The 24746-nt window shown below is 37.3% G+C and overlaps 2 protein-coding genes across 5 annotated transcripts; one reads left to right on the top strand and one right to left on the bottom strand.

Moving 5' to 3' along the window:
* The first annotated feature begins 916 nt into the window (after window positions 1-916).
* LOC132188606 (protein REDUCED CHLOROPLAST COVERAGE 1) lies at window positions 917-18178 on the top strand. Of its 4 annotated transcripts, XM_059603115.1 has the most exons (27): window positions 917-1134; window positions 1392-1487; window positions 1570-1631; window positions 2002-2094; window positions 3519-3591; window positions 3709-4026; window positions 4490-4557; window positions 4724-4855; window positions 5942-5983; window positions 6108-6632; window positions 6727-6884; window positions 7614-8145; window positions 8234-8296; window positions 8393-8494; window positions 9006-9323; window positions 9896-9988; window positions 10097-10198; window positions 10338-10442; window positions 10658-10791; window positions 11114-11297; window positions 12534-12665; window positions 13017-13129; window positions 13904-13991; window positions 14864-17046; window positions 17080-17207; window positions 17486-17565; window positions 17980-18178. In XM_059603115.1, exons 2-24 carry the CDS (start codon window positions 1424-1426, stop codon window positions 17000-17002), a joined length of 5640 nt encoding a protein of 1879 aa, XP_059459098.1. In that variant the 5' UTR covers window positions 917-1134; window positions 1392-1423; the 3' UTR covers window positions 17003-17046; window positions 17080-17207; window positions 17486-17565; window positions 17980-18178. The 4 variants fall into 4 exon arrangements, with proteins under 4 accessions (XP_059459098.1, XP_059459100.1, XP_059459096.1 ...); XM_059603117.1 differs by having other exon boundaries at window positions 918-1081; window positions 14864-17207; XM_059603113.1 differs by having other exon boundaries at window positions 918-1134; window positions 14864-17207.
* Window positions 18179-18318: 140 nt separating this feature from the next.
* LOC132188607 (cytochrome b561 and DOMON domain-containing protein At3g61750) lies at window positions 18319-20961 on the bottom strand. Its single transcript, XM_059603118.1, has 4 exons — window positions 20657-20961; window positions 19993-20392; window positions 18916-19516; window positions 18319-18835 (listed from the first exon to the last, which is right to left on the bottom strand). The coding sequence occupies exons 1-3, from the start codon at window positions 20873-20875 to the stop codon at window positions 18948-18950; spliced, it is 1188 nt and encodes a 395-aa protein (XP_059459101.1). The 5' UTR covers window positions 20876-20961; the 3' UTR covers window positions 18319-18835; window positions 18916-18947.
* Between the last annotated feature and the right edge of the window lie 3785 nt (window positions 20962-24746).

Genomic DNA, 24746 nt, shown 5'->3' with positions numbered 1-24746 from the left:
ATTGTGTTTGGCGGCCATTTCGTAAGTCAAACGCAAGTGTTTAAACAAAATTATAAAAATTTTAGTATTTAAAATTGTGTTTGAAAAAAATTTTGTTTTGCAAAAGTGAAAAAACTCACGTTTTCGCACTCTAAACAAGAAAGTGTGATTTTTTAAAATACTTGAAAGGTTGAATAATGCTTTTACTGAATTACTTATAAACTTGAATTCTTCGTATTCCGGATGACTTTCATTTTAAATCACATAAGAATATTTTTTCAAACAAAAAAAATAAAATACAATCTAAAAAGCATTAACAAACAGAGCCTTCAATCAATTTGCCCACCCCTCCCCTCCTTCTGCCATTGCTAATCTCTTTTAATTAGAAACAGAGCCTTCAATCAATTCGCCCACCCCTCCTCTCCTTCCGCCATTGCTAATCTCTTTTAATTAGAAACAGAAAATAATAATATAAACAATTCTCATAATTATAAAATCTGGAAATCAAATATCTGTGGCAATCATGTGCTATGCATCACTTAACAACAAAAAATGTAACGTAAGTCAAAAACATTTTTGTATTATATTAATAAAAAAAAAAAGTGAGAAAAAGAATGAACGGCTGTGATTGTACGCTTCATTGCATATTTTTAGGGTGTCCTAGTTTGCATGGACCCCATCAAGGCAGTGGTCCCACACTCTTCCCTTCCTGAAAAACGCCGCAGCCTACTGCCCTCTTCCCTGTCATGTATAGAGTATGTGAAAGTTTTCTTTACTCAAAAATATCAAAATATATGAAATTTAAAATATATTTGTATTTTATTGTGCAATTAACAAAAGAATATATAATATAATTCCATATAATCCAGAAACTGCCATAAAATGCCATATACCCTTCTGACTGTTAAATCTCCACCTTTCCTACCTTATCGTACCCCGTCTCTCTCCCTATATCTCTTTCTCCCCCATTTTCTTTCATGCTTCTTCTGGTGGATTACGCTCTCGTCATTATCCAATCTCTGCTGAAACCCCACCTCTCCAATCGAACACCATCGCTTGCAGCTTTTACATTTTACCTTAATTGCTATTCACATTGTTAATGGTGTGTTAACTCAGTAGCTCCTATTGCTGCTCCTTTTCTTCACAACCTTAAAAGTAAATTTACACCCTTTACTCTCTCTTCTTCAGTACGTATAAGTTCTTGAGATTTTCTGTTCTGCTATCTTCTATATATATATGCTATTTTTCTGGCTTTGTTCTTGAAATTCGACTGCTTTCTCGAAGTACTGGAAAAAAAACTTGCTGGGTTGTTCTTTGTTTATGAGATTAAATAACTGTATAATCATCAATCAAGGAATAATACGTACTTGGGTATGATAATGAATTATATATGTTTTCGTTTCAACCTTCAGCTTATTGAATCTGAATCCATCGGAGGTCGAAAATGGCGCCCAGAAACAGTTCTCGTGGAAAGCCGAAAGGAGAGAAGAAGAAGAAAGAAGAGAAGGGTATATGAATCTGCTGCTAATTAAATAAAATTAAATCTTTCAAGTTTGAGCTTGGTTTTCTAATATCTGACTTAACTTGCAGTTCTTCCCGTCGTCATGGATATCACTGTAAACCTTCCCGACGAAACTCGTGTCGTTTTGAGGGTTTGTTACTCTCACAACTTCATCGCTCTTCTCTTTGGATTTTATTAGCAATTAATTATTGCTAATTGAATTATATATATATATATATATATATATTTATTATTTATTGAGATTCAGTAACCAGAGTCCCTTGCACTATAATTTTGTGCTGGAATTAAGCATTGCTTTGTGTTATTACTTATTAGCAATAAGAATTAATCCAAATTTTGAGCTCCATAATAGTAGAAGACGAATGAGAGGTGATGAAAGGTTCCGTAATTTGACCAGATACCATAATATTATCCTTCTTTCTTTCTTGGGCCAAACAACCAATTTCGTTAATTTCACGTGGATGGGGGATGGGGGATGCTAACATTGAAATCTTTGACAGGGAATATCAACGGACAGGATTATTGATGTTCGTCGGCTTTTATCCGTGAAGACCGAAACTTGCGGCTTCACGAATTTTTCATTCTCGCATGAGGTAATTAACACTTCATTTTTATTTTCTTGTTTTATTTTTCTTATTAGTTGTATCCAAATTTGTAATTTTCTTCCTTGAGAGGGATTAAGTTATTTGTTAATGTTTGACGGAAAACATTAAACATGGTACACGACATTTTTGCCTTTTTTTTTTTTTTTTTGACAATATACGGCAATTTTAGTATAATACCCCACCCGTACGGCTCTCCACGACTCAATGGTCTCGTTTTGGATGTTCCAACTAGGGGTGTAAACGAGCCGAGCTTGAGCGAGCTTCCCTTGTTCAAGCTTGGCTCGTTTAAATTTTACTCGCGCTCGAGCTCGAGTCGAAATTCGAGCCAAAAAAATCGAGCTCGAAATAATAAGTCGAGCCGAGCAGCGGAGCTGGCTCTTATATTTAATGTTTTTGTTTTAATTTTTTTTTTTTAACTTCAAGTACTCTTAAACGGCTTAAGAAGTTAGTTTGCATATGAGTATTTGTTTAGCTTGACTAGTCGAGTATGGAGTCTGAGTCAATACAGTAAGGCATTTAGTTTCAAAGAGAGAGGATATGCATCCTTTTATAGATAAGCAAACTTGGAGATTGATGTTTTCTTAACAATGTGGGACAAGTTAACAGGTTGCATTCAGACTGCATTGGGACAACGCTCCCTACAAAAAAATATTTTTTTAACGTCTCTCTCTCAATCCCCCTCACCAGTCACAACGGATCTTCCACCTGAACTCTCATTTCTCACTCTCTCACTCACCAGACATGTAGTGATAGTGTTTGTGTCTGTTTGATTCATCAATAGTTTATGCCTTTTGCAATCTCCCTCAATAGTTTCTGCTTGATTCTTTTTCCTTTCGTTTGGATCTGCTATAATTAAATCGAGGTTTTTTTAATGATTGCTCTCTCTCTCTCTTTCATCACAAAAGGTCTAGAATTTTTCATTCTCTAACGCTTAAATATAAATGCAATTTTAAGGTTTTAATAATTATGAGATTTATAATTAATTATCTATTACTTAGATATATATATATATACACTCGAGCTTATACGAGCTGTTCACGAGCTTAGTTGAGTCGAGCCGAGCTTGCTTCGTTTAATATTCGAGCTAGAATTTGTGTTCATGAAATGCTTCATTTAATATTCGAGTCGAACACGAGCCGAGCTTATGCGAGCCGAGCCCGAGCTTGCTCGCGAGACGCTTCGCTCACTTAACAGCCCTAGTTCCAACCCCTCCCTGTCCACATATATATAAATGTATTTATTTCTCAGAATATATATATATATATATATATATATATATATATAGCCTTTGTATTTGTTAAAATTTGTAGTTTTTTTTTTTTTTTGTAAGAAAATTTGTAGTTATTCAGTAGTGTAAGGAATAGCGGTCACAACAGGGGTAAATTAGGTATTGTGCACTTGACATTTGACAGGTAAGAGGGCCACGGTTAAAAGACACGGTGGACGTTTCCGCACTGAAGCCGTGCGTCCTGACTTTGGTGGAAGGTAGGCGGCTTTTACTGGCTTACAATCCCAGACGACGTCGTTTACTGAATTTTACTAATTTCTATCCCGAACGATCCTTGTTCGGTCACTGATCTGACACGGTCGATGTTGTTGCAGAGGACTACGATGAAGAGCGCGCAGCGGTGCACGTTAGAAGGCTCCTGGACATCGTCGCCTGCACGACGAGCTTTGGCCCGTCGGCGACGAGCAAGGAAAGTTTGAAGTCCGACGCTGCTAAAAATGCGCCGGGTGCGCAGGATAAGGGCGCCCCGGCGTCCACCAAGAAATCCACCACCACCAACACCAAGGCTCAAGGCACAGCGGCCAAGCAAGAAGCGGCGATGGAGGAAGAGGGAGAGATGAGCCACGCCTTTCCCAAACTCGGAACCTTCTACGAGTTCTTTTCTCTCTCCCACCTCACTCCCCCTCTCCAATGTACTCTTCTCTCTCCTTCTCTCTCTCTCTCTCTCTCTCTCTCTCTCTCTCTCTCTGTGTATGTGTGCGTATAGTCTCTTTACCGTTCTTGGAAACTGTTGGGAAGGAAGTGAAAGGAAATGCTTGATTTTTTTTTTTTTTTGATTAATATTGTGCCTTACTTTCTTAAACAATTGTTAGGATTTTTTTTTCGTGCCTCCCATTTTCCCCAGAAACAAACGGAGGTTTATGGTTTCGTTTTGTTCTGGAATGGAACCAATGAAGTTGTTCTGAGAAAATGTTGTTTAAGTTTTTAAATGAGATTCTTAACTCGAAACACACATTTCATGGAAACTGAGCAATTTTCCAAATTTTTGTTTTGTTTTGTTTTTTGATGTTGTTAAAAAGAGAAATAGCATTTTCATTGAGCTTTTTCAAGCATTTTCTTCAAGCTAGTAAGTTGTTTTTCCCGTGAATGTTGCAGTTATAAGGAGAGCAATGAAACGACATGTCGATGAGATTTCAGCGGATGATCATCTTTTCTCCCTTGATGTAAGACCTTCTTCCAGGACACACACAACCACGTAACCATCCACACATGCATAAATAAATTCATTTCTTTATATCTGTCTGCATGTATGTACTCCTATGAATCTATGATGTTTTGGTATGGAATGCCATTTTGACAACTTTGAGGAGCTGTTTTGTGATTAATCAGGTGAAGCTTTGCAATGGAAAAGTGGTTCATGTGGAAGCTTGCAGAAATGGATTCTATAGCGTTGGAAAGCAGCGGATCCTTAGCCACAACCTTGTGGATCTGTTACGACAGCTTAGTAGAGCCCTTGATAATGTTAGTTTCTCCAAATTCATTGAATTTGAATCCTTTTTATGATATTTTTGTTGAACTTTTGTTCATTCAGTTTGATGATGTTTAAATGAGTCACTATTTACAAGTTGAAAATGGATCATTCGCTAAAATAAAATTATGCTTTACAACTTGAATGGCTTATTTTGTCCCGAGTCTAACCTTTTGAAACAAAAGTAAAATGCACATGGTGTCGGGTATGACACTCACGTATTCAAAGATGCAGTGATAATGCTTGCAAAGCTTTGTCTTTCTTGCCTTATTCTCAAGAAACTTTTGCTAGAAAATGCCGATTGTTAGTGCCACCCTAGACAAGATAAAATTATATGCATAGGGTGTTTTTATTGTGTCGTGATGATATTGTCATAATATTAATTATAAATTCACCTTTTTCCTATTTTTTAAACTTTTAGAATAAATGACAATTTAATATGGTATTAGAGTTGTAGTGTAATGACTTTTCACTTGGTAAGTAAGCAATGTGAGACTTAGCACCCATGAGTATTTTTATAAATGATTCACTTTATGTGGGCTACTCATTTTTCAATATGGGACTGGGGTGTTACAAGTAGTTATGAGTTTGAATCTTAACTCATAGTTTACTTACATTTAAATTAAATATTCTACATGTTGAGCCCCACTAGTTGAGGAGAGGTGTAGGCTCACTCATAAGGAAGAATGTTAGGATAGTATTATAAGCGATTAAATTCACAATTTTCTATTAGTTTATATATATATATATATATATATATATAAACAATTTCCTATCGGTTTAAGCTTTTGAGGTAAGTGTTAATTTAACAATAGGCTAAATTTTGCAAACTGAAAGTTTAGATGGTGTTCAATTCTCGATCATAGTGTTTGGATTTGTTGGATTTTGATCGTGCATTATTTGACTCTAAAAGAATGTTGATTTCATAATTTGCACTGTACGTCTCTTTTCCATAAGATGGAATTTCTAGCTAATATAATCTCTTCATCAACTTGTGATATATTTTCAATTTATTATTTCTTTACGCTGCATTCTTCCTTTTTGGCTGGTAAAACATTTGGTTGTTTCTCAAATTACAGGCTTACAATGATCTCATGAAAGCATTTTCAGAACGTAACAAGGTAATAGTTTGAAATTTTCCTGTGTCATACTTCCTTTGACTGATGCCAATGCCAAGTATGATACTTCTCTCAACCATTGTAGTTTCCCATGTTTTATAACCATATTTTTTTCTACCACCTGCAGTTTGGGAATCTTCCTTACGGCTTTAGAGCCAACACATGGCTTGTTCCTCCTGTTGCTGCACAATTACCCTCAGTTTTCCCTCCTCTCCCTGTTGAAGATGAAACTTGGGGAGGTAATGGAGGTGGTCTAGGAGTAGATGGAGAAAGTGATTTGATTCCTTGGGCTAATGAGTTTTTGTTGCTTGCATCTATGCCTTGCAAGACGGCGGAGGAAAGACAGGTTCGAGATAGGAAGGCATTCCTTCTTCACAGCCTATTCGTTGATGTTGCCATTTTCAGAGCCATTAAAGCTGTCCAGCATGTAATGCGACAGCCAAATTTAACTTGTTCAGTTTCAAATGGTGAAATTCTCTATACTGAGGGAGTAGGAGATTTGAACATCATGGTCATGAAAGATGCCTCTAATGCGAGTTGTAAAGTGGATACTAAAATTGATGGAATTCAAGCAACTGGATCAGATCAAAAGAATCTAGTAGAAAGAAACCTACTGAAAGGGATCACTGCTGATGAAAATACTGCTGCTCAAGTAAGATACTTTTTAAAAAATTTCTGTGATTTTTGTAAAATTGGTGCAAGTGGTTTCTGCAAAAATGGTTGAAGAGTGTTGCATTTGAGTGCAGGACATTGCCACTCTAGGTGTTATCAATGTAAGATATTGTGGTTATATCACTATTGTACAAGTTGCACAGAGAGAGAATGACAAGGCCAGTACTACATCTCAGAGCATTGAACTCCTTGATCAACCCGAAGGAGGTGCCAATGCCCTTAATATTAACAGGTACTTGTTTACCCTTAGAATGTGCCAATTTGACCGATGCATAATCAATAACCCTTACATAACTGGTGGAGAGTTTATGATATTTGTTGCGAGCTAGTAGATCTCATGTTAATGGACTCATTCTCTTTTGCATCATGACCATACATGAATTGGGATCTGTGAAGGTTTTGATGTTTTTTATATAAATAACACAGAGCACTTGATCTAAGTGTAATCCTAGTTATCTTATCTACTATGTTTTCTTTTGAGGAAGTATTATTGGAAGATCAAAATCCAGCCTTCAGATTTCCCAAAATGAAAATCATCAAATGGTGGATTGCTTGATGCTGCATGTGTGCGGTCCTTGCTAATAAGCCCCTTGGCTACTTTGTTGCTATTTATTATCAACTCTTAAATTCTTTAAGCACATTTACCTTCTGGTTTATTTTGTTTGTGATGTCTGTTTTAAGTACATATGCATTATCTCTCTCTCTCCCACTGTGTGTGTGTGTGTGTGTGTGTGTGTGTGTGTGTGTGTAATAAGTAGGGAATTTACTATAACTCGCAAAAAAGAAACCCCTATCACACATGGGATAAAAATGCATATTTTTTTCATGTTAGAGAGCTATCAATTCCATATATTCCTTCTTAATTTTTTTATTCTGATGGCTTGCTCCTTAGTTTGTAGCTCTCCCCTTCAGTCATATGGCTATCTTGTACAGAGTCTTACTATAACTCTGTTCCTTACAGTTTGAGATTACTTCTTCACAAAACAACACCTTCAGAGCACAATAAACCAGTACCACATATGCAAACTTTGGAGCATGAAGAACTCAGTGCTTCCCAAGCTTTTGTGGAGAGACTCTTGGAAGAAAGCGTTGCTAAGCTTGAGGAAGAGGAACTGGGATCTGACGATGTCGTGAGATGGGAACTTGGAGCCTGTTGGATACAACATTTGCGAGACCAAAAAAATACGGAAAAAGATAAGAAGCCATCTGGTGAGAAGGCAAAGAATGAAATGAAGGTCGAGGGGCTTGGAACAAATCTTAGATCCCTTAAGAACAACAAGAAGAAATCAGATGGAAGCAATGTGAAAGTGCAATCTGAAAGCTCAAGATCCCATGCAGAATGTAGTATTGGGGAAGCTAAAACTTCTATATTGTCTTCTGTAGAATCGCAACTTGAAACCAATGCAAAAGAAAATGAGCTTGCAATGAAGAGGATATTGTCTGAAGCAGCCTTTGCTCGACTAAAAGAATCAGAAACTGGTCTTCATTGCAAGGTAAAATCTTTTAGGTGTCATTCAAGGATATATCATATTCATGCTTGTACAGTACAGTTTGAAGTAACCTTCAGTTTGTGATTGACAGTCTTTGCCAGAACTAATTGACCTGTCTCAGAAATATTACACTGAAGTTGCTCTTCCGAAACTGGTAATTACTGAATATTATTTTGTTAATTTTTCTAATGAATCTGCCAATTAATATGGTTATAGTGACTCTGTGTCTAGTATTTGTCATGCAATGCAGGTAGCAGATTTTGGTTCACTGGAACTCTCACCAGTTGATGGCCGGACTCTAACTGATTTCATGCATACTAGAGGTCTTCGAATGCGCTGTTTGGGACAAGTTGTAAGTGCCTCATTCCGACCCGCCAAAGCTTTTCTGTTACATTTATGCCCACCTAAAAGGGGTTAATGCCCTTCACTTCAGTGATATGTTGCGTGCCTGTGACATTTTGACAGTACTTGCTGTATTTACAGTGATATCCACTTCAGTTTTCTGGAATATGTTTTGGAATTAGATAAGTGAAAAAGGAGCAACATAGCTTATCTAGATCTAGACTATGTGTATTGCCATCTTTATTACTGCATTAGTGATGGTAGAAACAATCTTGACTAGGCCTGTCAATCTTTGTAATGCATCAAAATCTAATCTCGTTTCTTGTTTTATTTGCTTCTCTCGTAGCCTTTCTTTCTCTTATTGCCGCATCCAACTTGCACTACCTTCCATCTTTATTTGGGAACTGTCAGAAAGATTTTGAATCCTAGAGAACAAGAAGCTAACTATAATTTATAAGATTGAGGTGCTACTTGTACGTGTTTTTCCTTATTTAAAGATACTTTCCTTTTCTTTTCTCTAGGTCAAGCTTTCAGAAAAGCTACCACATGTACAGTCACTCTGTATTCATGAGATGATAGTGAGAGCATTTAAGCACATTCTTCAGGCAGTAATTGCTGTTGTTGACAACACAGAGAACATGGCAGTATCAATAGCTGCTGCACTGAATATGATGCTTGGGGTTCCTGAAAATGAAGAATTGAATAAATATTGCAATGCCCATTCCCTTGTGTGGAGATGGCTCGAGGTCTTCTTGATGAAGCGATATGAATGGAATCTTAGTAGCTTGAACTACAAAGATGTTAGAAAATTTGCAATTCTTCGTGGATTATGTCATAAGGTATATAGCCGTAAATTGCTGACATTCTATTATATTATGTCTTTGCATTCACATTCTTTATTCCATAAAAGGTTCATGTTGTTGTGAACTTTTGTATTACATTGGATTGAACCGCATAATACATCATTGGCAGTTTGTTCCCCCTACCCCCAAGAATACTTCAGTTCATAACAGGGTGATGGAAAAAGAATTAGAGACGCATATAGGCCTGTTGGATGTGCCATATGATTGGATGACTTTTATGGTCAGCCTAATCTAGTAGCGTTTTATATTATCTATTGTAACATAGAGGTGTGCTGACTTTGATGCCCATGCCCACCTCTTTGGATTATCTTGGGCCTGCTGGAATGGTGCTACCAACTACTGTGATGTGTCCCTTGATTCATAAATTTTGTGGACCCATTTTCCTCCCTGATGCCATTTTCCTCTAGATGCAATGGTTCTCACATGGAATTTTGTGTGTCTTGAGAAGATGATAGATCATAGGTGTTACTGATATGAATGACAGATGAATGCTGCATTACTGACAGTTTGCCCCTCCCCCCTTTTCCCCTTCTCTCTCCCTTTATTAGGTGGGTATTGAGCTGGTTCCAAGGGATTTTGATATGGATTCTCCAAATCCATTCCGGAAATCAGATGTTGTCAGCTTGGTCCCAGTGTATAAGGTGATGAAGTAGACAGAGACTAATGGAAGCATGTTCTTTTCTCTTGCATGTGAGAGTAATTTTATTTTTGAGATTTTATATTCAACTACATTTTCTGCTTCTTTTCAGCAAGCAGCTTGCTCATCAGCTGATGGGAGGCAACTCCTAGAATCGTCAAAAACAGCTTTAGATAAAGGAAAACTTGAAGATGCAGTTGCCTACGGGACTAAGGTATAATAAGGTTTCCAAATCACAACTTGGATATCCTTTATTGTATGATATAGTAATAAGGTGTATCAACAACTATTCCTTGTCCCTTTCATATTGGTATTGTCATATGTTACCTGCTTTACTTTTATGGTATTTGTAGGCTCTTGCAAAGCTTGTAGCAGTTTGTGGTCCCTACCATCGGATGACAGCAGGGGCTTACAGCCTCCTTGCTGTAGTTTTGTATCACACTGGAGATTTCAATCAGGTGTATTTGCAGTCCCTTTTGTTTTGTTATTGCTGGGACGTCCCTGCATTTGTATAACTTTATTCTCACACTTTCACTTATCCAGACTATTATTGAAATATTCGTAGAGCATTCACATAATAAATTTGCATTATAAATACAAAACTGTGTAGTTCATTTCTTTGTAGTAAAGGTTTTCAAGTCAAATTTAATTCAACAATTAGTTCCAATCACAGGCCACAGTTTATCAACAGAAAGCTCTGGATATCAATGAGAGAGAACTAGGTCTTGATCATCCAGATACAATGAAGAGTTATGGGGATCTTGCTGTCTTCTATTACAGACTTCAACACACAGAGCTGGCTCTCAAGTATGCTTTGTTCTTCTCTGTTGTGATATTAATGTCCAGAGCTACGTAAAATTTTCATAAGATTCCATGGTTAATGCCTTTCAGGGTTTGATCTTGTACCTGACTCGATTTTGTTGAGTGGTTACCCTTAATGATCTATATGATGCATGCTCTAGTTTCTTTCTTATGCTAATAATGTATAACATTACTGTAATAATTTTTGGAATATTTATTTCTTTTGTAGTGATTTATGCCATACATTAGATGTTTGGACATAGTATTAGTTGGTCTTTAGCTGTTATAATGGGTTCTGTTAAGATGGTTCACAATTGTTGTTGATCAGGTATGTAAAGCGTGCACTGTATCTTCTTCATCTCACATGTGGCCCATCTCATCCAAACACTGCCGCGACATACATAAATGTGGCTATGATGGAGGAAGGCCTAGGGAATGTGCATGTTGCCCTCAGATATCTCCACAAAGCTCTGAAGTGTAACCAAAGGTTACTTGGCCCAGACCATATTCAGGTTTTGTTTTATTTATTTTCTTTCCATGTCTATGCTAAAGTACGTATAATATAGTTATAAATAAGTAAATTTTTGATCCTGTAATAATTTTATAACAATGGGAAGTAGATTTCCCTCTCCCCAATCCCTCCCCTTCCATAGGTTTAACCCAATACCTTCCTTTATGAAGGGGGAGAGCTATTGGGTTCATTTGATAAAACTTTTTAGTGGTGTTTTTTGCTTTTTGCTTGAAAATGTGACATAAATGTATAAGTAATTTTGAGTGTTTTGTGTTTGAAGTTGTTTGTTAATACTATTGCTTTTTGGCTAAAAAAGCAAAAAACTTCCTTAAAAGGCCATTGTCATTTTCTGTTGATGGCTGGATGAGGCGGTACAATAGGACTATCTGTTGTTACTTGGGTTAGTATATGGTACAGTTATTCTGAAATGTGAAAAATGGGGGGTAGGCTTTCTGATATTCAAACTATCAAACATAAGGACCAGAGCCCTATATTGAAATGAATGAATGGAACCTGTTGTCATTGTTATCTTCAAAACCTAGTATATGCCGAAAGGTTTTCCAGTCCTCCCTCCCCCCTCTAACACAACCCCCCCCCCCCAAAAAAAAAGCTTGCCCACAAAAGGGGCATTTCAGTCCAATTAGGTACGTTGGGTGCTTTTTTTTGAAAACGGAGAAAACTCATTAGGATGCCTCAATATTTTGAAATGAGAACTATTTCATGTCTCAAATTCCAGATTGCAAATAACAAGTGAACTAGCATTTTATGGTAACACTTTTATTACATTTGATGGTGGTCCCATCCAGATATCTTGTTATTAAAATATTGCAGTGTCATTCATAATTGATAGGGAGATGCTACCTTGTATTTTTTGTTTTTCATTCTTGTCAATGAAGAAGCATCTCTTCTGTGGTCAAAATCATGCCAAACATATTCTCTACTAGGGATTCTATTAATGACTACTTAACTGGATAACAGAAACCGATAGATATGCATTGGGCGCAGCAGAAGTACTATTCTGTGAAGTCGGGTGGTAGCTAGTTGTTAGGGGCTGTTTCTGCTGGAAATGTGGATTCTATTGTGAACTAATGAATGAACACCAAAACTTCATTTGCACTTCATACGTGCTCGCAAATTATTGTTTTACCTCTAGAAATTTCATTCTAAACTCATATTTTACTCGATGTTTCTTTACACCTTTGGATAAGTAATTCCCTTTTTAATTTAAATCCTCCAGACGGCAGCAAGTTACCATGCAATTGCAATTGCCCTTTCATTGATGGAAGCATACCCATTGAGTGTTCAGCATGAGCAAACAACCTTGCAAATTCTGCGAGCAAAGCTGGGCCCAGATGACTTGCGCACGCAGGTATCTTATTAGGTTCAAGAATATGGCCCTTTTTTGGTATGCATTTAGGCATTCGAGGTCCTTTGTAAGTCAGGTGCTCATTAACTTGGAACATACTTTTGGTCACATTTCATAATTACTAAAAGAAACAAGCAACGTTACTAGCACCCTTTGTAGTGATTTCTTTTTTCTTAATTTTATTTAACCCATTTATTCTTTACTATGTCTATTCTTTTCTTTCTGGTAAAGTGTGTTATAATTTGGTTAAAGCTCATTTTTTTTTTTTTACTTATCAAAAAAAAAAATTGGTTAAAGCTCATTTAAAATTTTGCTTTCCAGAATTATTTTAGACATTGTAATCAAATGCTGCAGGACGCTGCTGCTTGGCTTGAGTACTTCGAGTCCAAGGCTCTTGAACAGCAAGAAGCTGCACGAAATGGTACTCGGAAGCCGGATGCATCCATAGCCAGCAAAGGCCACCTAAGGTCCTTGATAATTCAGACCTTCATGCAACTGTTATTGACTTTTCATGCGTGCAGTTTCCTCTGCTACTTTGTTGGCTTATCATACCTGGGATGCACTGCTATTGTCTGGCTGCTTTTTTAATCTGCCAATAGATATTGAAAAATCAAGATTTGTTTCAAAATTGAACTTCAGAAATATCAACATGAAAACCTAGTGGGACCAGGTGCCCACCTTCATGCTTAGATATTGCTTTGCAATGACTGGTCAAACAGTCAATTGCTTCCCCAAGGATGATCCAGTCATAAGTCTTTCATAGTGAATTGATTGTATTTGTCCTCTGTAGGGTCTTTCCAAATTCCACACATGAGAGACTGTTGAGATATGTTTGTGTGTGTGTATACATATATATATTTAAGATAATTTATCTGTTCTAGATGATGCGCTGGAATATTTATCTAAAGAACCCTGTTGAATCATACCCATTATGCATTTGCACTAGACTGCCGTTTGCTAGTGGCAGAGCACATGATCCACTCTCTTTCTTATAAACACACATATCCTTGCTAGTAACTGAGATGATTTATAAATCTTGCAGTGTCTATATATATAAGATAATTTATCTGTTCTAGATGATGCGCTGGAATATTTATCTAAAGAACCCTGTTGAATCATACCCACTATGCATTTGCACTAGACTGCCGTTTGCTAGTGGCAGAGCACATGATCCACTCTCTTTCCTATAAACAGTAACACATATCCTTGCTAGTAACTGAGATGATTTATAAATCTTGCAGTGTCTCAGATTTGCTTGACTACATTAATCCAAACGATGATGTCGAAGGGAGAGATGGAGCAGTAAAGAGGAAAAGCTATATTGCAAAGGTGTGTTAAAGTTTAGATCATGCTTGGTCAAAATAATTTTAACCCATCATTGTGAGCCAATGAGATCTGTAATAAACTTAAATCTGTTTCTTTTTGCACTCTGTATTGGTGTGTAAATAATTGTCCAAGTGTTCATAGACTGGGGCATTTTCGAGGAATTGGTTGGCTTGTCATGCTATAGGCAGCCTTTCATTGAACGGTTAAGACCCATCCAGAGGGAAATGGCAAATGTATCTGGCCCATAAATAAAATCAACCAAAAGTCCATATTGAGGCTGTCTGCAAGTGAGCTTTGGCTGAAGCTTGATCATTTGGCTGACCCATAGCACTTAATTAGTGGTCAGAAGCCCAAAATAAACAGTTCCCTACCATACTGTACTTGCCCATGAACTTATAAAATTTTAAGGGATATATGTTCACCCATTTTGCCGATGGTGAATATTAGGAGAAAACATTCTCTTCGACAAATAGGCACCATCTCTTTTGACTGAAAGGGAAAACTTCTCGGCATTTTAGTTATGAGAGAAGTTATAAGAAACGGCATTTTCCTCCCCAAAGAGACGTTCTTCTCTTTCAAACATATATAAATTCTGTCCCTCATGGAAAAAGATAAGGACGTGAATGTTTCAGTCTAAGATTGGATGAGCTTTGAAATATATAAGCTTCTATTAAGAAAGGGAAGCCATGGTGGCTCATAGATTGAGGGGAAAACTTTCTAGGCAGACTGACTTTCCTGTATTGGAATCCTCCAATTGCATGCAAGAGGTGTTTTCATTCTCAAATTGACTGCCAAGAAGCAATGTCCCTTGCATGGATGCACCTCTGTACTCACGTGTAATGAACATTATCAAATAATTTCCATTTCTGTTGCAGGTGAAGGGAAAATCCTATCAAAATACAAGCCTAGGAGGTTCTGATGAAGCTCCAAAAGAAATGCCAAAAGTGGCATCAGAAGAAGAGACGCCTTTACCTGAAATGGAAGGTAGTGCAGATGCTAACCAGGTGACTAGATCTGTACCTATCGAGCCCCAAAAGTCTGTTATGCAAAAGACTGTAGAGGAACATCCAAATATTGCCAATGAAATCTTTTCTGAAACACATGCTGAAGGAGAGGATGGATGGCAACCAGTTCAAAGGCCAAGATCAGCGGGCTCATCTGGTCAGCGAGTTAAGCAGCGCCGTGCAACTATTGGCAGGGTCTATGGTTATCAGAAAAAGAATGTAAACACTGAAATGGAGTATCCTCCTGTGAAGAATACTCTGAAGAATACTAAGCATTACCTATTAAAGAAACGAACAATTTCTCATGGGAGTTATACAGATCACCAAACAGTGAACCCTGCCGAAGCAACCAAATTTGGACGGAGAATAGTCAAAGCTGTGACATACCGTGTCAAGTCAATGCCTTCATCTACCAAACCTGCTACAACAGAGACCTCTGGAAATAGTGGCGAGCTTTCCATTGCTCCATTACCTTGTCCAACTTCTTTGCCAAATGATGTTGCTCCACTGAAAACTTCAATTGTCAGTCTTGGAAAATCTCCTTCATACAAGGAAGTAGCATTGGCCCCACCAGGTACCATTGCTAAATTGCAGGTCTGGGTGCCTCAAAGTGATTTTCCGGAAAACAGGGAACTTGGCTTTGGAAAACATGAAGAGGAAATGAATGAAGTAAAAGGAAATGACGAACTAATCAGAACAGGGGTAGAAAATATTTCTGAAGAGAATAAGATTTCTATTCCTAATTCTGCAGAGCATTCAAAGGAGGAAATAGGACTTACTGAGAAGAAAGAAGACACTAAATTAACTGATGCAATAGAAGATAAACCTTCTTTAGTGGCATGTGAGAGTGTGGAAGGACTTGAATCTGGTAGTGTTGAGGTTCAAGAAGTGGTAGAGGCTAGCATATTGGTTGGCGTGGCCAACTCTGTTGATTCTCCAAAAAGTGAAGTGAGTGGGAAGGATTCATCTAGCAGTTCTGAAACCAATCAAAATTTGAAATCGATCTTGCAAGGAGTAGATGATTTGAAGGAGAAATCCTTAATTCTGAACTCAAGTGACCCTCGGGGATTTTCCAATAAGAAGTTGTCTGCATCAGCAGCTCCATTCAACCCATCACCAGTCATTGCACGTTCTGCACCCCTTGCCATGAATATTACTCTTCCTTCTGGTCCTGGGGCTGTTCCAACTATTCCACCTTGGCCAGTAAACATGAATGTGCACCCTCGGCCTGCTACTGTCCTACCCACAGTTAATCCAATCTGCTCCTCTCCTCACCACCCATACCCATCGCCTCCACCAACCCCAAACATGATACATCCACTGCCTTTTATGTACCCTCCTCCTTATCCTCAAAACCAAGCAGTGCCAACCACCACGTTTCCTGTAACGACCAGTGCCTTTCATCCCAGTCATTTCACGTGGCAGTGCAACATGAACCCTACTGTATCAGAGTTTATTCCAGCTCCAGTTTGGCCTGGCTGCCATCCAGTGTTCTCTGTCCCACCACCAGTTGTTGAGCCAATTTCTGGTCCAAAATTGGAGACACAACTGCAGCCTGATGATTCTGGAAGCCCAAGTTCAGCTTCAGTTCTGCTGGTGGATATTGACAACGTGGGGGAAGCTAGGAAAGAAGTGAATCTTCCAGCTTCAGAGGAAATACATAATGCAAATGAAGTAGCTGAAATCAGGTTGGAAAGCATAAAAGAAAATGGTCATCCAAATCTGTCTACGGTTGAAAATGCTGAGAGTGAACAAAGTCAGAAAAATATCTCAAATGAAAATGATGGACGGAATGGTGAATTGAAAATTGATGGTGAGAAAACATTCAGCATTTTGATTAGGGGGAGAAGAAACCGAAAGCAGACTCTCCGAATGCCAATAAGCTTGCTCAGTCGACCATACGGCTCACAGTCTTTTAAGGTTAATTATAACAGAGTACTTAGGGGAAGTGAAATCCCAAAGTCTTCCAGCTTTTCTGTAAGAGATGATTGTACAGCTAGTGCTACGTAACCCTCTCTTTCATTTTTGTACCGATCAAGTGTAGCAGGATTGTTACTTATCAAAAAAAAAAGTGTAGCAGGATTGTTGAGAAAAAAGTAGAAGCTACCACCTTTCATTTTCATGATACACTCAACGGACAAGAGTGCCTCTGATGCTCACAAAATGCCTTGTCTTATCGGTTCCTGATTGAACACAACCTTTCGGAAAAATTCAGGTGAGTTTTCTATGATTCTAATTGACAACTATCTTTTGGAATTGAAATCCTGTGGAAACAATTTGTCTATCATGGCCTACTTTGCCTAGTGGTTTTTTATCCTTCCAAATAAATTTCATCAGGTTTTCTTTTTTCTTTGAGTGTGCACGCATGTTGGATCCTTCAAAGCATAATTAAATGGCTTGAACTTTCTTATGTTTCATGAACTATTGGATTGGTATAAATGAGTGAGATTTGTTTTAGAAATCTACTATATTAACACTTGGAGAAAAATGCAGATGCTTTTATTTGAGTTAGTCCTCAACCTGCAAGAGGACATTGTGATGAAGGAACAAAGGCTATTTTTCTCCTTACATAGGTATGCTCCCACCATTGCAATCTGAATAACTTTTATTGGCTCTCCAGCAAATTACCCATTGGTCTGGTAATGAATGGGCCTCGCTGGAAGAGTGAAAACCATCGTTTTAGGCTTGGTTTTCTTATGTGGTGGAAGTTAATTTTTGTGGACTTAAGGGGAATGTATCACACTTTTATGCATCCAGAATGCAACTTTTTTCAGTGAGTTTTGCTCACTTGTAGTCTGGGAATGTCCCTGACCTCAAACTATAGATTGGGTGCTCACTCATGTGATTTGAGTTAGCCTAGGGTTAAGGTTTGTCAACCTGGCCTTATGCAATAAAACTAGTACAAAAATGGAACCTATTAAGCTTCCACCATGTTATATTGAACTTGAATTTCCAGGGGCTGATCGATTGTTTTACTTGATGTGCAGGTTTACAATAGGATTTTTTTTTTTGGGACTGCAATGGGCATTTTTTGAGGCGACAATTTTGGTTCATATATGGTTAGAAAAGGAACAAATTGGGTTCAGAGCATCTACAGACTGAAAGTACTTTTCTCCCTCGATTCCCAACAGCAATGACTTTGACAATAATTTGGTTTAATAGCATATGACTTCGTTATTTTTTTCACTGGGTAGCACTTTTATCAGCATTTCTTCTTATTAAAGTTGACCACCACCTCCTGTTCCATAGTTGTTTTTACAAAAACAAAATAATGTCTCAGAAAAACCCATTCGTCTCTTTGGAAATCATTTCTTTGACTTGTCAAATGTTATGATCAGTGAAATTTATTTTCTTGGAAGTAGATGGCATCATCTTTTGAAGGCTGCTCTGTCACCAGCCTTAGACTACCCAAGATCATCACCCCTCATCCATTGAAAAAGAAAAAAAAGAAAAAAAGAAAAAAACAGAAGAATCAAACGGCTTGTAAGGAAACAAGCACTCAAAATGGCCTTATAACTCTTCCACAAGCAAACCAGGCTTTATGCTCACTTGCTCAAACAAGGTAAACATATACTCTGTACAGGAAAATACGAAGCTCATCACTCTGTTAGTTTTAGCTTGAGGGGGGAAGCTGGCATGCATTGGTATTCTCCAATCTAGCAAACATTAATCCAGCTCTTCAATTTGACTCTCTAGCTTCTGCACTAGGAAAGCCCACACATGAACTTCTAGGATTGGATCAAAACACAAGTTGGGGCCAGTTGATGTGAAAGTTGAACCAGAAGTAGGTTCAACGAGCTTGCCCCCTTTCACAGATGCAATCTTGTAGCATCAATTGTCAACCTGATTCAGTGGTCTTGAAACTTCAGAATATTTCTTATAAACAAAATAATAAAACGAACATAAAAAGAGAAAAATCAGACCTTTTAGTCAAAGTACTTCGAATGCAACTTATTCATTCAACTTGACCCATTTGGAAGGATGGATCCATGGTTGTAGGCTTCTCTGACCTTCTCATCCATGCTAACACTTCCAGAACAATGACGGCAACAAGAACCACACCGAGAAGAAATCCGTAGCCTATCTTCCAATCATTTCCTGCACCTCCAATTTGGATCCCCAACACTATGTTCAGAGCTCCAAAGAAGAGGGCAATCCTTCCCATCCAATGGTGGTACCAGTTCCAGAACTTGCGAATCTTAGCATCTTTGTTAGGCCGTAGAAAGAATGCCAGAATCTGAAGAATACTGAGTACAAGAACAAAGATTCCGATGCCTCTATGCGTCGGAAAATTGGCGTTTATTATATTATAAAGCTGCCGTCCAAGGATCACGGCACCAAGCCCGATGACAAACCCCACGATTTGAATAACTGAATGGAGATAATACCACAGGGGGTCCTTGTGCTTGAAGTATCTTGGGACAATTGCGCCGATAGGAAGGATCAGACCCCACCCGATTATGCCCAATATCCCATGGTTCTTCTTCATCTTGCCAAAATCGGTGGATTCAACGGACACAGAACCTGTGAAAGTGAAAGACTAATATCAGTCTGCGTTCTGCACTGGAAAAAGAATCCATGGGTGTCATTGGTTGCAGAGGAACTTAAAAGTCACTTGAGGGTGACAATTTGTGTTCGAGTGTCGGGTTCGGGTTGCATCAAGGTATGGATATAAGATTTTATAGGTCAATCCTAACCTGACCCATTTAATTAAACAGGTCAGATCTTTTACTCTATCTTACTAATTTCGTGTTGGGTTCATGTGAGTTCACGGGTTATGTCCAAAATTGCTAACCCTAAATATTGTATGTCGAGTTTGAGTCATGTCGAGATATAAGTATAAGACTATATAGATCAATCATAACTCGAATCATTTAATTAAACGGGTAAGATCTTAACAAAAATGGCCAACCCTACTCGAGATTACAAGAACATTTAAAGAGCATAGGACCTTGCCAAGTGAAAAAGCGAAAGGAAAAATAGTGATAATGAAGAAGGACCTGCAGAGAAGTCGAACGTGACAGTTGTCTTGTCCTCATGCTTAGGTAGATGGCCAGTGTGCTTTGGATATGCGTTTCCAAAAGCCAAAATAATCGGCTGGCGAGCCAGGTGAGTTTGAAATTTCAACTGAAATGCCAAGTAAATTGTGGCCCCATGAATCACAACAGAAGCAGGAACACCGGTGAGCGGCAACTCTCCTTTGTCTGGTATCACTTGCCACTCCTTGGAACCTTGCAAAAAGTATTGCTTGACTCTTGCACGACCTTTTCTGTTAAGCCATCCCACCATGGCACTGGAACCAACCATCATTCCATCTTTCGAAAATCCCATTCCCACCCACCCAGTGGTGTATACAGCTGATAATATAATGTTCACAACATGATCTTCACTCTGCGAGTACTGCAACCAAAGGATGTCATTATATTAATAAGGTGTGATTGTTTATGAATGGGACAAGTTTGCTAACAAAAAGGAAGAATTCACGTATTGCTTGCAGCATTTGTTATTAATTTATACAATGAATACAGGATCAGCAACCCATGCAGGAAGAAAAAAGTAAATGAAGGGCTGCATCAAATCTCTAACTATATATGTTGATCATGAACAAACACTAAATAATAAAAGGAGATTCGAAATTAGGGCAAAATGATCAAAGTTAATTACCCTCAAGATAAAAGTATTCCAAACGGGCTTGCAGACGACACCAGAGAGATTGGCATATGGTGGAGGCAGGAAGGTCCTCAAGTCTGTATCACATAGCTCCCATACTTCACTACCAACACCACCCACGTTACCACTATCATCGGCCAGTACTGCAGGAAGCTTGGGTTCCAAGGCAAGAATCAAAACACAGAACCCAATAAAGAATCTAAAATTTGCCATTTCAATTCAGAGAAGTGATATTGTTTATTGATTTGAGAGCCAAGGTTTGTGAGAATTAGCAGTTAGTAGAACAAGAAGTGGGAATGGTGAATGTGAAGGCATGTTGGGTGGCGGTTGAGAGGTCCAGATCCCTTGGATTTGAAGGTAGGGATGTGGTTGGTGGTGAATGGTGATGGTTGGTATGTACTCCACACTAATCATCATTCCCGCCATTTCTTGCAAAGTCCGCATCCCAACACCATCTCTCTCTCTCTCTCTCTAGATCTCGATCTCGACTACTTTTAAACTTTCCGTTGCAAACTTTTTTTTTTTTTAAATATCTGAATTGTTTTGAATTGGAAATTCACCCTTTTTGTAATCAAGTGGTGTTTTTGTGCTTTGTAAAGACACTTGGAGATGTGGGTATTTTGCAGTGCTTTTTTTTTTTTTTTGGTTTTTTTCAAAGCAAAAAAGCTGGAGGGGTAATCAGATTAACTATTTTATTTGGGTGTGACCATAATAACACTTATTTTATGAGGGCCAATGACTGAGAGATCTTGACGGTGAGAACTGTATGCACCCCATTAAGCTTAGTTGAGTTATAGCCTAATCTAGCCTGATCAGAATATCAGTGAGATTCAAAATGGTTTGCATTTTATGTTAATTGATTTACTTGTAAGTGTATTTTTACCTAATTGTTTTAAAGACAAATTTGAAGAATGAAGTTTTAATTGCCATCGTAACAGTTGGACCTCAAGTAAAGAAGACAAAGGTAAACCTCCATAACAGTTGCCATTTACAAATTATGTCCTTGCACGTACAAATTAAGCGGTCAACACTTTACGATTTCCGAAAGCGTGTGCAAGGACAAAACAACATAATGCTTGTCAATTGCAAAATATGTTTGGCAATTTTTGACAAGACTCGTGAACACGATACAAATTTTATACGAAATTAAATGGTTATAATTGAAGAGTCTAACCTGTTTAATTAAATATATTGAGTTATGGTTGACCTATATAGTCTTATAATGCTTGTCAATTGCAAAATATGTTTGGCAATTTTTGACAAGACTCGTGAACACGATACAAATTTTATACGAAATTAAATGGTTAGAATTGAAGAGTCTAACCTGTTTAATTAAATATATTGAGTTATGGTTAACTTATATAGTCTTATACATATTCCTCGACCTCATCTGAGACACGAAATAATGACTCAATTTTTTACGTGACCTACGAACCACACAAACCCAATACAAATTAGAGGGTTAAAGTTGAGGGGTTTGACTTATTTAGTTAAATGTGTTGGGTTAAGGTTGATATATATAGTCTTATACCTATACCTCAACACGACCTAAACCTAACACGCGAATACGAATTGCCACCTCTAACTCCACGCCCATAATCTATACCTATAAAGCAAGTCCATAACCAACACATTTAAAACACAATATCCATAACCAACACCTACTAACTTAAATGAACATGTCCATTCACTTAACAAAATATGATCAATAATTGCAAACTTTACACCTAATAAAGAGTTGCAAAATGTACACATACATAAAATCCCACCATACACTAAGTTACACAAAATTCCATAGGTGCAACATTACATATACACAAAACCAACACCTGATCAAGAGTTGGAGACTTTAAAACATAACAAAACATCAAAGTTGGTTTAGTCCAAAACCAACACATCAACCACCAAGTTACACAAAATTTCTAGGGTTTATGATAGGCCCTTAAATAGGGGCTCTTTCGTGTGTTTGTACTAAAAAGTTTTAAGTCCAAAAACATGCAGGTTGTCTCCGATCAATCGTTCTATGCCACGTTGCACCGTTCGATTGATCAAAAGCAACAATCGTTCCATGCAATATTGCACCGTTTGATCGTTTTTCAAATTATTCATTTCTTTTAGGTAAACCTTGAAAGGCAATTGTTTATCAAAACTTTATTTTAACATAGTTCAACACGTCCCTCTAAACGCCTAAAAACTAAATAGTTGAGCATTTACAGAAATAAGGTTCAGAATTTACACATGAAGTAATACACATTTGTATAATTTAGGATAATAATACCAATATAACAACTCTTTTTTTCAACCATTACTTAGCCCCATGCAATCCACATGTTCTTGACTAGTTTCAAATTAAAATATTACATTTATTTCGAAAATCACGTGCAATGATATTTGATGTGATACAAGGCTATAACTAATAGTGTATGTTTACTACATGCATCTTCTCTTTCTCATCCGGTAGAGAAGATACTTGTTCAAATTTGCTTAAGTTTTCTTGTTACAGTTGTAAGTTGTAACGGTCTAATATCTGAAACAAATATACATTTATAGTCTCAATGCCATCCTTAATTTGTATTTGCTCATGTTGGTTAATTAAGGAGCCCAACATTCTTTGATTATAAGGATTGCTTGTCGTTTCTAATTAATGGGATCAGTAAAATACCGACTATATGTATATATTTACCGACATTTGGGACTTAAAAAGGTTTAATTAATTTGTAAATGTCAAATGTTCGAACAAACAAATTATTCTTTCATTCCAATTTACATGTCTTGGTAATTTATAAATACTAATATAATTATGAATTAGCTAAAACATTTTTAAAAAATTCACGAACCTCTAAAATACACATATTTAGGGATATTATTAATTACCAGAAAAAGTAGTGGCGACATCTGAGTGAGTTTCCTTGCATCGTTTCCACATCTCTCGAACACAGGGAAGGTAATTACGACCTAAGTAGCACACAAAAAGAGTGCCTGCAAAGCAAGCTCTTCTTACACTTTCAAAGTGGGATCTTGCGTGGCATCAAGGGGAAGGAGGGAAGGTCGAGGTGATGTGAGGGGCGAGAGAGAGGGAGGAAGAGATTCTTCTTCAGCTTTTGCTAGAGTAACAGCACTTATCATCATCAACATCACCATCATTCCCACAACCCTAGTCCTCATCATTTTTCATTTTTCTTTTTTCTTTTATCAGCTAATTCTACCTTCTTCCTTGAAAATAATTTTTCCTAATTCTATATATAGGACTAGGGCTAGGGCTAGGGAACATATATATACTGCCTCCTATAAATGCATGAAGGTCATGTGTCATAAGGAGATTTAAACAACAAACCTAACCAATAATATGCAATAAATAAATATGTTAATTAATTAAGAGTTTAATTCGATTTTTTTTTTTTTTTTTGTGTGTGTCTTCATATGCATTAAATGTCACATCTTAGTTTATATTTTATAATTGTTTAATCGAGTAATTTTAAAAGTTCTTCTTGTGTCACTATAAAAATAAGGTAGTTTTTGAAATTACAATTTGATCAAAATTTAATACTAATCAATCACAAGTTTAGCCGGGTTGGAAGAAGGGGGTGGCCATAGGCTCATAGCCTATATGGGCCATCCCCCAACTCATAAGGAAAAAAAAAAAAAAAAAATTGAAGATAAAAAATAATTTATAACTTAATTTTTTTTTTTTTTGGCATATCGGTCCCTAACAACACAATTTATTGGCCCTTGGCCTCTGCCCATACTAAATTCTGCCCCCGTCCATGCTTAGTAATAATTTTAAGAATCACATCATTCTTAAAGGAATACAAGAGAGACTTATAAATTATTACACTACATGCATAGTTGTTTACTCATACGATCATAAAAAAACAGTTGATCATCTACATTTTTCGACCTAATAGATTATTAACTAACAATATTTATGAAACCAAATTTTTACTTCCATTTCACTAAAAGAACCATATATTCTTTTATGTACCCTTTAAACGGGTTCTTCATTATCTAAATGTATCAATTAAATCATTTTTTAGATAACAATATCGCCATTCGGTATTAAATATAAATTACAAACTTACAAGTA

The sequence above is a fragment of the Corylus avellana genome, chromosome ca7, assembly GCF_901000735.1.
Source record: "Corylus avellana chromosome ca7, CavTom2PMs-1.0".
NCBI classification, from domain to species: domain Eukaryota; kingdom Viridiplantae; phylum Streptophyta; class Magnoliopsida; order Fagales; family Betulaceae; genus Corylus; species Corylus avellana.
Note: the sequence above shows the minus strand (reverse complement) of the source record. Positions and strands in the feature narration are given on the sequence as shown.